This window comes from Odocoileus virginianus, chromosome 8, assembly GCF_023699985.2.
Source record: "Odocoileus virginianus isolate 20LAN1187 ecotype Illinois chromosome 8, Ovbor_1.2, whole genome shotgun sequence".
NCBI classification, from domain to species: domain Eukaryota; kingdom Metazoa; phylum Chordata; class Mammalia; order Artiodactyla; family Cervidae; genus Odocoileus; species Odocoileus virginianus.
This window is the reverse complement of record NC_069681.1, coordinates 35,977,416-35,989,710: the sequence shown is the minus strand read 5'-3', so window position 1 is coordinate 35,989,710 and position 12,295 is coordinate 35,977,416. Positions and strand designations below refer to the sequence as shown.

Below are 12,295 nucleotides of genomic sequence, written 5' to 3'. Positions count from 1 at the left end.
GTGTGTATCTATGTATCTGTGTGCCTATATGCATGTATGTGTGCATGTATACACATGCATAGATGCACACACGCATGCTATATATTTATTTGAGTCTCCCTGGGTCATCTAACAGCAGATCTACACAACCCTCAGTCCACACAAATGAAATTAAGATGATCACGACTTAAAGGGACAGGTAAGGACTTTCAGCCAATTTTCAGCAAATGGATATTGATGTTTACCTTTGAAAGCACAGGCACAGCATGTGCAGCTGGTGACGCTGTGTGGGCCACCTGCTACCTCGTGCTTCTTCAATCATGCTTGATTACAAAGATGACAGAGAAAAATCCCAGGTAGCCCACACTGATATGTATTTTACCATTTAGTCTGTGTTTGGGCAAAGGAGTCCAAACCACACATGTCAGCAGTCTATAGGACGGCCTGGGGCTCTGGCCACCTGCCGCAGCAGATCCCTCGCTTGGTGTCCATGTGCTCTGTTCGCAGGACAGAGAGCAAATCCAACTGGCCACAGTAGGTGACAGGAGCTAAAGATCAGCCCTTCCTGAAACCGACCCATGGCCTCGCTAATGCTGACACTGTTCTGAATAAATTTTCCAGTTCCCTTGTCTTGTGTAAATTAATTTAAAAGAAGAAAAGAAACGATCACCAGTAGTGAAATAAAAACACTTTATGAAGACTAGTCGAGTTAGCCTCGCTCTCCTTTGGGCAGTGCTTCACAGTTTTGGGGGGTTACCCTAGTGACTCAGAGGTAAAGCTGCTGCAATGCAGGAGACCCAGGTTCAATCCCTGGGTCAGGAAGATCCCCTGGAGAAGAGACTGGCTACTCACTCCAGTATTCTTGCCTAGAGAACTCCATGGACAGAGGAGACCGGCAGGCTAGTCCATGGGGTTACAAAGAGTTGAACACAACTGAGCGATTAACACCTCGCAGTTTTTTCACTGCTTGACATCTATCATTTCGTTTGTTCTCTATAATAACAGGAGAAAGAAGATAGAATGTAATTTGTTTTTTACGTGAAGACAATGAAAATAGAGAGGTAAAGTTGTTTCCCATAACTGCTCATGATAAGTCTGGAAAAGTCATGTGTATTCTGTGTCAGATATTTACCCTAAAACAAAAATGCAAAATAGTAGAATGATGGGCTTAGAGGCAGAAGAACTTTGAGTTTGTCCATGTACATCTAAGCACTTGGGCAAGTCATTTGCCTTCTCTGGGACTGATATTCTTATCACTGGAAAGGAAACCCCGGCCTTTTGCATGTCTGAGGAGATGGTGCATACGACAGAATGTTGTGAGTTATGAAGGGCTAATTCCTACAGGGGGTGACCACCACCATGCTGAGTACTTATCATCCACACTGATTATCTGTCTTCAGACACCCATCTTACAGAGTCTGAAGCCTGAATCTGAATTTACGATGTCCAGAGAATATGTCGGCTTCTATCATTCCTTTGCAAACTGGTTACTTATTCAAAATTTGCAGACTGGTTTCATCTTTTATTAACTTATCTGTTGATTAAAATATCTTCTGTTGCTTTGATTCTGAATATTAACACTGAAAGTTTTAATGAATGAAAGATGGGCACTTTCATCGAAAATAAGTCAAATGAAATTGAAAATGTGTTTGTTTACTTGAGAATCAAAATGCCTACAATCAAGTCACGCTACTGTGTATGAGACAATGGAATGACTATCTCTGATAGAAGCGTTGTCACCTGAACCCTCTGTAGGAGAAATTTTCAATTTGTATAAGGATTTGTTCCAGAAGTTCACATGTAAGTTTATACTTATTGAAATTAATAATTCAAAGCACACAGAAAAACATGTTATCTGTGTCAGTTCAGCCAATGTCTTAACGTTGCTTGAAAGAAAGTGAAAGTCACTTTGTCGTGTCCAACTCTTTGCCACCCCATGGTCTATACGGTGCATGGAATTCTCCAGGCCAGAACATTGGAGTGGGTAGCCTTTCCATTCTCCAGGAGATCTTCCCAACCCAGGGGCCACATTGTAGGTATATTCTTTACCAGTTGAGCCACAAGGGAAGCCCTTAATGTTGCTTATTTTATTACTATTTAAAAATTTTGGCTGCACCTTGCAGCACATGGGACTGAAGTTGTAGTTCCCAACCAAGGATCTGTAGTTTCCCAACCCAGTTTTGAACCTGTGCCCTCTGCATTGGAAGGCAAAGTCTTAACCACCAGGCAGCCAAGCAAGTCCCACCAATGACTGTTTAATCACAGTGTGGGCAAAATGTAAGAGAAATAATTTTGCCATGTGTTGGATTAAAAGGAATTGTGTGGACCAGCATGATTTTAATCTATTCACCGTTCTTAGGGGACATTTTACTCATGAATGGGAACTGTGAGTACACATCCCCACTTTCAGAACAGTCGGGAAAGACACTCCCCTGCCAATGAGAAAAGTCCCCGGGGCAGGGGACCCCCTCCGCAGCTGTGCCGGGCACCTGGCACCTGGCGCAGATGAGAAGGCCCCATGGTCTACCGGGGCCTCTCAAAGGAAAAGAAGAAAACGTTCCACCCACGCTGTGGGAGTTGGCACAGTACATTCCTATATATAGAACATTCATAATTTAGGTGTTTATATGTCATAATTTAGGTGTTTATACTCCTATGCATTTCCTAATTTTTATTCCCTGCTGTAGACATGTAAGACTGGCAGTCTTTAAGAAAGAAATCATCTGGCCCCTGGTTAGCCTTGTTACTATGGCAGCTTGGTTGGCCTTTTCAAGCTTAACATTCAAATCCTCCAACGAAAGAAAGCAATATGAGAAATTAACATCTTCAGTAATTGAGGCAGACCTGATATTAAAGGACATTTATTCAGGAAAAAAAAAACTTCATTGTTCACGCTTTCATAATAATGCACAGCTATTATTTAGCTTTGATCTGATGCCATCGGTATTTTTCCAATGTAATTTTTGCTTCTGATATGGGTGTGACCCTGACACAGACGTGAACGGTCACTAGAGAAAATAAGATCAGACTTGGTCCTTGGGGCAGATGTGAAGTGCAAACAATCAGAGGCGGAAAGGAGGCTAAGTAACTTGGAATTGAAAGCTGGGCTATTACCAGAACTCAGGAAAATAATTAATACTCCAAAGGTTAGATCAGTTGGAAAGCAGGTGGAACTGAACCCATCAGTGAAGACAAGGGTACCCCGGATAGTTGAATCTGGACAGGCTCATGGGTACCTGGGCAGATGTACTGCCCTATTTGCTATCCATGGCTTGCCTATCAGGAAACCCAGGATCCTGAGAAGAGGAAAGAAAGTCTTTATACACCAGAGGGTGGAATTACCCAGAGGTTAGAATTACTCCACCTGCAGAAATGTTGATTGGGTTGAGTTATGGCAGCCCCAGGTGACACCAGTGATAAAGAACCTGACAATGCAGATGTAAGAGACACAGGTTCAATCCCTGGGTAGGAAAGAGCCCCTGAAGGAGGAAATGGCAACCCTCTCCATTATTCTTGCCTGAAGAATCCCATGGACAGGACACGGCGTTGCAGAGTCATATACGACTGGAGAGACTTGGCAGAAAGCACGCACTGCTATGTGGGGGCTTCCCAGGGTCGCCAGTGGTAAAGAACCCACCTGCCAGTGCAGAGGGCACAGGAGTTGTGGGTTCAGTCTCTGGGTCGGGAAGATCCCCTGGAGGAGGGCATGGCAACCCATCCAGTATTCTTGCCTGGGAAATTCCATGGACAGAGGAGCCTGGTGGGCTACAGTCCATGGGATCACAAAGATTTGGACACAACTGAGCGACTGAACACACGCACACGGCAGCCCCAAGAATCTGTGAGTCACGCTTTGGAAAACACTGTACTAGAGAACAGTATCAGACTTCACGCTGAAACAAGTAGGTCATCTGGGATAGTAATAAAGGAAGACATTGAGATTAAAAGGAGGTAAAGTCACAGGGCATACAGATGCCCAGTATCAATTAGCAGTTCCACATGGAGCTTGAAACAAACCAAGGATGAAGCCAGCAGATTAAAAATAAACCCTAGACCAGTTCTGAGCTTTGGTCCCCAGACAGCTTATTTGAGAGGGACTTGGTGGATATTTTGATGTGATGACTCTGCTGCCTATTTTTCATCTAAACCTGAAGAACCCTGGCAAGCTTTTCAGCTGGATGGTTACATAGAGGCAAGGACCTGCTTTGAGAGAAGATTGCAGGCAGAGAGCTGGTGTGGAGAACTGAACCGGATGTAGGTCGTCAGGAAGAGGGTGAAAGGGAAGGGAAGCCCAGCAGGTGAAAAAGTAACAGCAGCACCATTGTCGAGAGAATGAATGAGTTCTCTTAATATTGATACTTGCTTCCCTAGACAAGTTGGCCCTGGAGAAAGAGTTACCCAAACAACTGAATTTGGTTCTGCCAGCTATGGTTCACACCCTGAGTGTGCCTAGGACGGTGGCGGGCAATATGTGGAAGAGTGGAAAGACTGAACCCTGAAAGGTATGTTTGATGGACATGGAACTAATGGAAGCACACGGACTTGTCAGTTTCCACTGGGCTTAGAGCTGACAGAGTGGGAAGAATATACAGCTCAGGGTTTTAAGAGGCAGCTCCTGTGGCTGAACAAAGCCTGCATCTTGGTGTTACTGATTTTTAGCTTCAGAAACCCTGGGCAAAATATTTGAATTTCAACTATTTTATCAGTAAAATGTAGATAATTATAGTTTCTACCTCTGGGGTTCTTGTGGGGATTAAATGTGAAAATCAAGGTAAAGTGACTAGAAATTACTGGGTAGGTGCTACCCATGAGGGATGTTGCTATATTAAGTAGTTCTTTGTCTTCTCGGCCTTTCTCTGCCAATCAATCCTCCTTCTTTTCATGTGTTCCCTGACCACTGACTCATTCCTTTCAGCGTGTGCACTCACGCTGCAATTTGCTCCATGTTGTAGCACTCCAAGCCAACCTTGCTTTCAAACGAGACTGCTTGAAGGATTCAACTCGACTCTGTCATTTCCTCGCTAACTGTTCGTTTTTGCCTCCACCCATCCTTCTTCAGCTACTTTCGCCAGTGTCCCTGGTGAGATGATTGCTAAATCTGCAGGTACTGCTCAGAAGGTTGTGTCGGGGGCTCCTTGCCAGCCCTGGCACTTGCCCACTCCCTGCTCCTTGGGTCTCTCTACCTCCTTGCTGGCCATTCTAGCAGGCTCACTTGGGTTTCTCCAGGTTTCTCCATTTCATGAGCTATCATCATACCTTCTCAGTGTCCCAAATCCCTCTCTGCACTGAACCACCTTCCATCACTTTGCCTGGTTCTCCTCATCTCTCAGCTGCCTCCATCCCTATTGTAGTTCTTTTTCCCAGTGTGTTATTAGAACCTTCTTAACCTCAGAATGTAAAATCTTTTAGACTTATAGAAGTCTCCCCAACATTCCCTACATCTCACACACCCCCTGCAAAGCTTAGTAAATCCACCAAATTGCAATTTCTAAAGTGTAAATGTCTTATTTCCTGTTCCACTCCACCCAGTGTTTCCACATTTCAGTAAATGGCTTCCTCACAGACCTGGTTGTCCAGGTCAGAAAGCTAGGAGACATCAATGATTAAATGCTGGCCACCTCATTCCACAACAATGTTGTCAGAAGGCAGAGCAGAGCTGCCTCCAAAAGGTACCTACTTCTTGTCATGTCTCCTCAGTCCCAGCCACCATGACTTCCTTCCTGGACAACCACCACATGCTTGGTCTTCCTGCTTTCAATCTTATCTCTCTGCAACCCAGTCTCTACCCAGCAGCCAGGGCTACGTCAGGTCATCCTCGCTGCTCAGGGCCTTTAAACACCTTCCTAGAGCACGAACCTCCAACCCTTTTGCCCTGGCCTTCCTGGTCTCCTGGGATCTGGCTCCTGTTAACTCCTTTAGCACCATCTTAGATCACTCTCCTCTCTTGATATGCTCCAGTCTCGCTGGTCTTTTCGTTTCTGGAGTAGGGCTAGTTGTTCACCCACCTCAGGGCATGATAGTACATGAATATCTGGAATATTCTTCTGCCTGCAACATTCACCCAGGTCTGTGTGTGACTGCTTCTTTCTTAGCTTCCAGGTCTTTCCTTCCAAAACACCTCCTTAGAGAGGTCGTCTCTGAACGTCCCACGCAAAGTCCATTCCCCTGGCCCGCGCTTCTCAACACACACCTTATTTCCTCTGTAGCACTAACAATAATTTGTACTTATTTTATCCATTAAAATTGTTTCCCTGGGCTTCCCCAGTAGCTCAGGGGTGGAAAGTCCACCTGCCAACGCAGGAGACATGGGTTCACTTCCTGGTCCAAGAGGATCCTACATGCCACAGAGCAGCTAGAGAACTCGGACATGATTTTCTCTATGATTTCAGCTATCCCCCAGCCCACCCCAGAGATGCCAGCTCACCCCCTCCACTATGCATGGCTCCCTATTAGGAAGCATTTGTCTCTTCCCACCCCTGCTCTCCTTTGGACTGTCTGTGCCTTAGGGACAGAGTATTTGCCGCTGTTCTGCTGGAACCTAGCACCTTACATAGCACACAATTGGTGCTCGGGAAAAAAAAAAGTCAAATAAATAAATGAATGAGTAAACAGCCCTCTCAGAAGGTTCTTAAAATAGCTGCATTAGAGAACTCATTTATACATCTTACTGAATTTGATAATTTTAAACTAGAAATTCAATATGGCACGTAGAGTGAATTAACACCATATGGGCCATGGTACTAAAATTATATATAATAGCATAATTATACCTGGTATCAGATAATTAGATAAGATAAGTGACTTTAAAAGCTTTTTGGTACGTTTTCACTAATGGTCAATTCTTGGTAATCCTGGACATTTTCAATCTTGCTAGTCGACATGTAGCTTGGTAACGACCCATTTTACTTGCGAGAGGCTTATATCTGCACTGTGTTGTTTTTCTTTCTAATGGTACAGCAAATGTTACTTTATACATTCATTACACTCGACAGCATCAGTCAAAGGTAAGTGGAGGATCATCTCCAAGGACTTCCATAGCCCCAGCAAGACAAATATGTACAAGTGGTTTCATTTGTTGCAGACTAGAGAACATCAGTTTTCAAATAATTTTGACCTTAATCTTTCCCTCACTGTATTCTCTACCAGTCCCATTAAACAATAACAAATATAAACCACCTTTTTGTGCCTTGCAAGGTTGAAGCTCTGTTCCTCCAGCATTCTCTCTGAACATGACTGGAAACCTCAAAGACTGAGAAACGACCTTCTTAAGGGGGAGGTGGATCCAATTGCCAGAGGATGCAAACAGCTCTGCACAGGGCCTATAATTCATCAACAACTTTTGAACAGATAATATTAAGATTGCACTGCATTTGAAATGTCATAGAGGGTGTGTTAGGGATTGTAAAACTATGTAGTCCCTACCCTTCAATTATTTTGTTGCCACTTAAAAATTACTGAACGCTCCTGTGTCATTCGAGGGAGCAGAATCCAATTTAAATGGCTGGGAAAGATTTTAAAGAAGGGACTGTCCACAAAGGTAAAGAAAGGCAGGGTAAAAGCAATCTATAAGAGAAGTTGAGCCTCCCAGGGCTTATTAACCGTGGAAGCCGCTAACACCTTCAGGGCTGAAGGGGAAAGGCCAGGGGAAGTGTTGCTGGGGCCATGAAGGAGGGGCCCAGGGCAGCAGCTGGTGCTACGAAAGTAGGAGTCACTTCCAAAAATGCAACTCAAACAAGACAGGAAAATGCCTCCTCCTGGGAGTCCAAGCGATTCAGTCCAAAGAGGACCAACTCCAGACCACTGAAGAGTAAGGGGGAGGGGGAGGCAAAGGCTGAAGAACCAGCTAAATCCCACAATTCTAATTACCATAATCCGCCCTACGTACTTTCTTCTGAACCTTTCCCATTTCCAAGATATTCTTTGCCCCATATGGTTCTGAAGCTCCGTCTTTGAGAACCAGCAGCCTAGAAACATGCAATTTAAATTGAATGTCTCTCTAACGTCCCTTTTGTGATCTTTGTTATTCAGAGTGTTTACGTAGACCAAGGGTCACCAATTACTTTGCCCCTGGAGCTAGATTGTGGAATGCCAGGAAATTGCTTTCAGTGATACTGCAAATTAAAAAGCAGAGTCACAGAACCTCAGAAGACATTGATTATCCAGCCTGCTACTTAACGGGGGAGGTCAGGTACCTCCCATATTAACTCCCCTTTCTGTAAGCTCGGCTGGCGAGAGGTTTTTTTTTCTATTTTAGTAACAAATATATACTTTATTTCTCATGTAGATAAGTTGTCTTGATATCACAAGCCTACTTTTATTTTAAAAATGACTGTTCCTTGCATGCACAATCATTCTGCCTTATGCCCTACACTTTTACTAAATCAGAACAAACTGATGAATGAATTCATAATCTCTGCAATAGAGTCATCTTATAATAAGTGAAATTATCTATTTCCCATCCCTGCTTACAATGATGATTTCTGGTATTCCTAAGTTATTGAGTGAAAGAAGTGAAAGTCGATCAGTCATATCCGACTCTTTGAAACCCCACGGACTATAGAGTCCATAGAATTCTCCAGGCTAGAATACTGGAGTGGGTAGCCTTTCCCTTCTCCAGGGGATCTTCCCAACTCAGGGATCGAATCCAGGTCTCCTGCATTGCAGGCGGATTCTTTACCAGCTGAGCCATCAGGGAAACCCAAGTTATTGAGTTTCTACATTTATTCCATTAGTGTGTCAAGCTCATCTTTATGTTTATTCATTTTCCTGAAATAGTATTGCTAATCTCTTGAAAGTTTGTTGCTACAATTGGTTTTCTTTTCATTTGCCCTAGAAATAGTTTTTCATTTGTTCAGGCATTTATATGTGTGTGTTGAGTCAGTTTTTTCCAGGCTATTGTGCTCATTTTCTCTGCTTTCTCATACTCAACTCTCTTGATAAAAATCACATAAATGATATGTTTGTGTTCTTTGATCTACAAACAGACTACTACTTTATTTGAAGTATTCATAATTCCCCTAATTCTGATTTTAGTAATGTAATGCTCCTCTAGAGAAAAATATTAATGGGTCTTTTGCCTGATTTTTTTATTTTTCGGGGAGGTGGGGAACCTGCAATGCGGTAGACCTGGGTTCAGTTCCTGGGTTGGGAAGATCCCCTGGAGAAGGGAAAGGCTACTCACTTCAGTATTCTGGCCTGGAGAATTCCATGGAGTATATAGTCCATGGGGTCACAAAGAGTCAGACACAACAGCGACTTTCACTTTCACTGCCTGATTTTTTATCCTTAATTCTTCTTCTTTATCTGTTTTTTTCCACTATAGTTATGATCTGAACCCCTACTTCAATCCTGAACACAAATTTTAAACAGAGATCCTGCTGTCAGGAAGATTTTAGTACAAACAAGACTCCCAAGATTGGATTTCCTGTCCAGTTCTGTCCACTGAACTTCAAACCTATGTTCAGCTGCCTTCTCTCTAGTGTCTAACGAGTACCTCCTATTGAGCCTGTCTCTAACCAACGCCTTCAATTCCCTTTGCTCACCTGCTTCTCCTATGGTCTTCTCTTCCTTAGTAAACGGCAACGCTATCCTTTTAGGTACTGGGGCCCAAATCCCTGGAGCCATCATGGGCTTCTATTTTTCTATCACATTCCAGAACAGTCCTTCAGAAAGACCCTCAAACATACATAGATCCTTCAAAACATACACAGATCGTCCATCCTGATCCAAGCTACCACTGCTGTCTTTGCCTACTGCTGCTGCTGCTAAGTCACTTCAGTTGCTGCTGCTAAGTCACTTCAGTCGTGTCCGACTCTGTGAGACCCCATCAGGCTCCCCCGTTCCTGGGATTCTCCAGGCAAGACCACTGGAGTGGGTTGCCATTTCCTTCTCCAGTCTTTGCCTACTGCAACCATTGAAAGCTTCCTAACCGGCCTCTCTACTCCTACCACTGGCCTCCATTGTCTACCCTCAATGCAAGAGTCACTCTTCCACTCAAAACCCTCCAGTGCTTCCCATAGGACTCAGAGTAAAAGCAAAAGACCCTACAAATTGCTTGCAGAAGGTCCAACACGATTTGCCCTTGCTACCTCTCCCATCTGTCCACTTCCACTATCCTCTTTGTGCATGAAGTTTGTCCTACCAGTCTCCCTGCTGTTCCTGAGACAATGCACCAGGCCTTCTTCCTTTCAGGCTTTGTCCATGCCGGTATCCCTTCCTAGAATACTTGTCCTCCAGACTTCCAGTAGCTGGCTTCCTTACTTCTTAATGTCTCTACTCAAGCAGCACCTGGAGAAGGAAATGGCAACCCACTCCAGGATTCTTGCCTGGAGAATTCCATGAAGAGAGGAGACTGGCGGGCTATAGTCCATGGGCCCGCAAAGAGTTGGACATGACTTGGCAACTTTCACTTCACTTCTTCAAGCAACTCGTAGTCAGAAAACCCTTCCTTTCCCAACTTATTGAAAAGAGCAGCCTTCTATGCTTGACAATTCCTATCAATCTTATTTTTCTCTATAGCAACAATCACCTCCTTACATATAATATTGTTATTGTTCAGTTGCTCAGTCATGTCTGACTCTTTGCGACCCCATGGAATGCAGTATGCCAGGCTGCTCTGTCCTTCACCATCTCCTGGAGCTTGCTCAAACTCATGTCCATCATGTCAGTGATACCATCCAACCATCTCATCCTCTGTCGTCCCCTTCTCCTTCTGCTTTCAACCTTTCCCAGCATCAGGGTCTTTTCTAAAGAGTCAGCTCTTGGAATCAGGTGGCCAAAGCATTGGAGGTTCAGCTTCAACATCAGTCCTGCCAATGAATATTCAGGACTGATTTCCTTTAGGACTGACTCGCTTGATCTCCTTGCAGTCCAGAGGACTCTCAAGAGTCTTCTCCAACACCACAGTTCAAAAGCATCAATTCTTTGGCACTCAGCTTTCTTTATAGTCCAACTCTCACATCCATATCTGACTACTAGGAAAACCATAGCTTTGACTAGATGGACCTTTGTCGGCAAAGTAATGTCTCTGCTTTTTAATACACCGTCTAGGTTGGTCATAGCTTTTCTTAAACTTATGCTCTTTTTAAGGCATAGCTTTTATTTTTTATTTATTTTTTTTTTTAGCTTCCAGATTTTCATTTTAATTACTACTGTGAAACAACATAATTTAGTACCAAACGTTTAAAAACCCATTATAAATACCAGACTCTGAAACACACATTATTTGGATCTCATCAACTACACAAAATTCATCCATTTTTCTTTTGAAAAAGGTAGTAGAAATCTCATAGAATAAGGGAGAGACTACTAACTAAAGGTATGATAACTAATCGAGCACCATGATTCCATTCTCAGGACCTCCCAAGAGGCTGGAAGGGGGGATGTGAGGATGTTGGAGAAATAAGGGTCGTTCTTAATTTCTGGTCCCTTTTGTGCTGTAAGGCAATGCAAGGTCTAGCGAAAACGAAAACTGCTGAGGCTGGAGATTAAAACAAAAGCTTTTGGTTCAGTCGGTAATGGAGGCCCTGGAGAACAGTAGACAGTTTATCCAGAAGGCAGTGCTGGAGTTGGCTTCAGCAACTAGGGGGTTTCTTCTTAGCATCCACGTCTTTTTTAATTTCTTCAAGTTTTTTAGCCAGGTTTGGTATGTCATAGTTTTGAGCCAGATACATTCCCACCACGTTGCCGAGAGTAAATCCAAGCAAGAACTGGAGCATAGTGTCGGCAAGGAGGGCGCGAAAGGTGGCTGTCTCCGAGGGCCGTCGGGACCTACCTCCCCAAGGCATAGCTTTTAATTTCAAGGCTGCAGTTACCATCTGCAGTGATTTTGGAGCCCAAGAAAATAAAGTCTGTCATTGTTTCCATTGCTTCCCCATCTATTTGTTATGAAGTGATGGGACCGGATGCCATGATCTTAGTTTTCTGAATGTTGATTTTTTAGCCAGTTTTTTCACTCTCCTCTTTCACTTTCATCAAGAGGCTTTTGAGTTCCTCTTCACTTTCTGCCATAAGGGTGGTGTCATCTGCATATCTGAGATGATTTATATTTCTCCCAGTAATCTTGATTCCAGCTTGTGCTTTATTCAGCCCAGCATTTCACATGATATACTCTGAATAGAAGTGAAGTAAGCAGGGTGACATTTCATATATAACATATACACTCTTCAATTTGATATCTCCCCACTAGTATATAAGCTCCACAGGGGCAAGGAGTTTGCTTATTATGCTGTATCCTAGCATGAAGATGTAGCCTAGCCCCAAATAGGTACTTAAGAGATATGTGTTTGATTTTGGACGAATGCACCAGTGAGTGCAT

General features: G+C 43.6%; 1 protein-coding gene across 1 annotated transcript; it reads right to left on the bottom strand.

Moving 5' to 3' along the window:
• Nucleotides 1–11,074: 11,074 nt before the first annotated feature.
• LOC139036239 (short transmembrane mitochondrial protein 1) lies at nucleotides 11,075–11,753 on the bottom strand. The gene has a single exon (XM_070471138.1). It carries the CDS (start codon nucleotides 11,694–11,696, stop codon nucleotides 11,553–11,555), a length of 144 nt encoding a protein of 47 aa, XP_070327239.1. The 5' UTR covers nucleotides 11,697–11,753; the 3' UTR covers nucleotides 11,075–11,552.
• Between the last annotated feature and the right edge of the window lie 542 nt (nucleotides 11,754–12,295).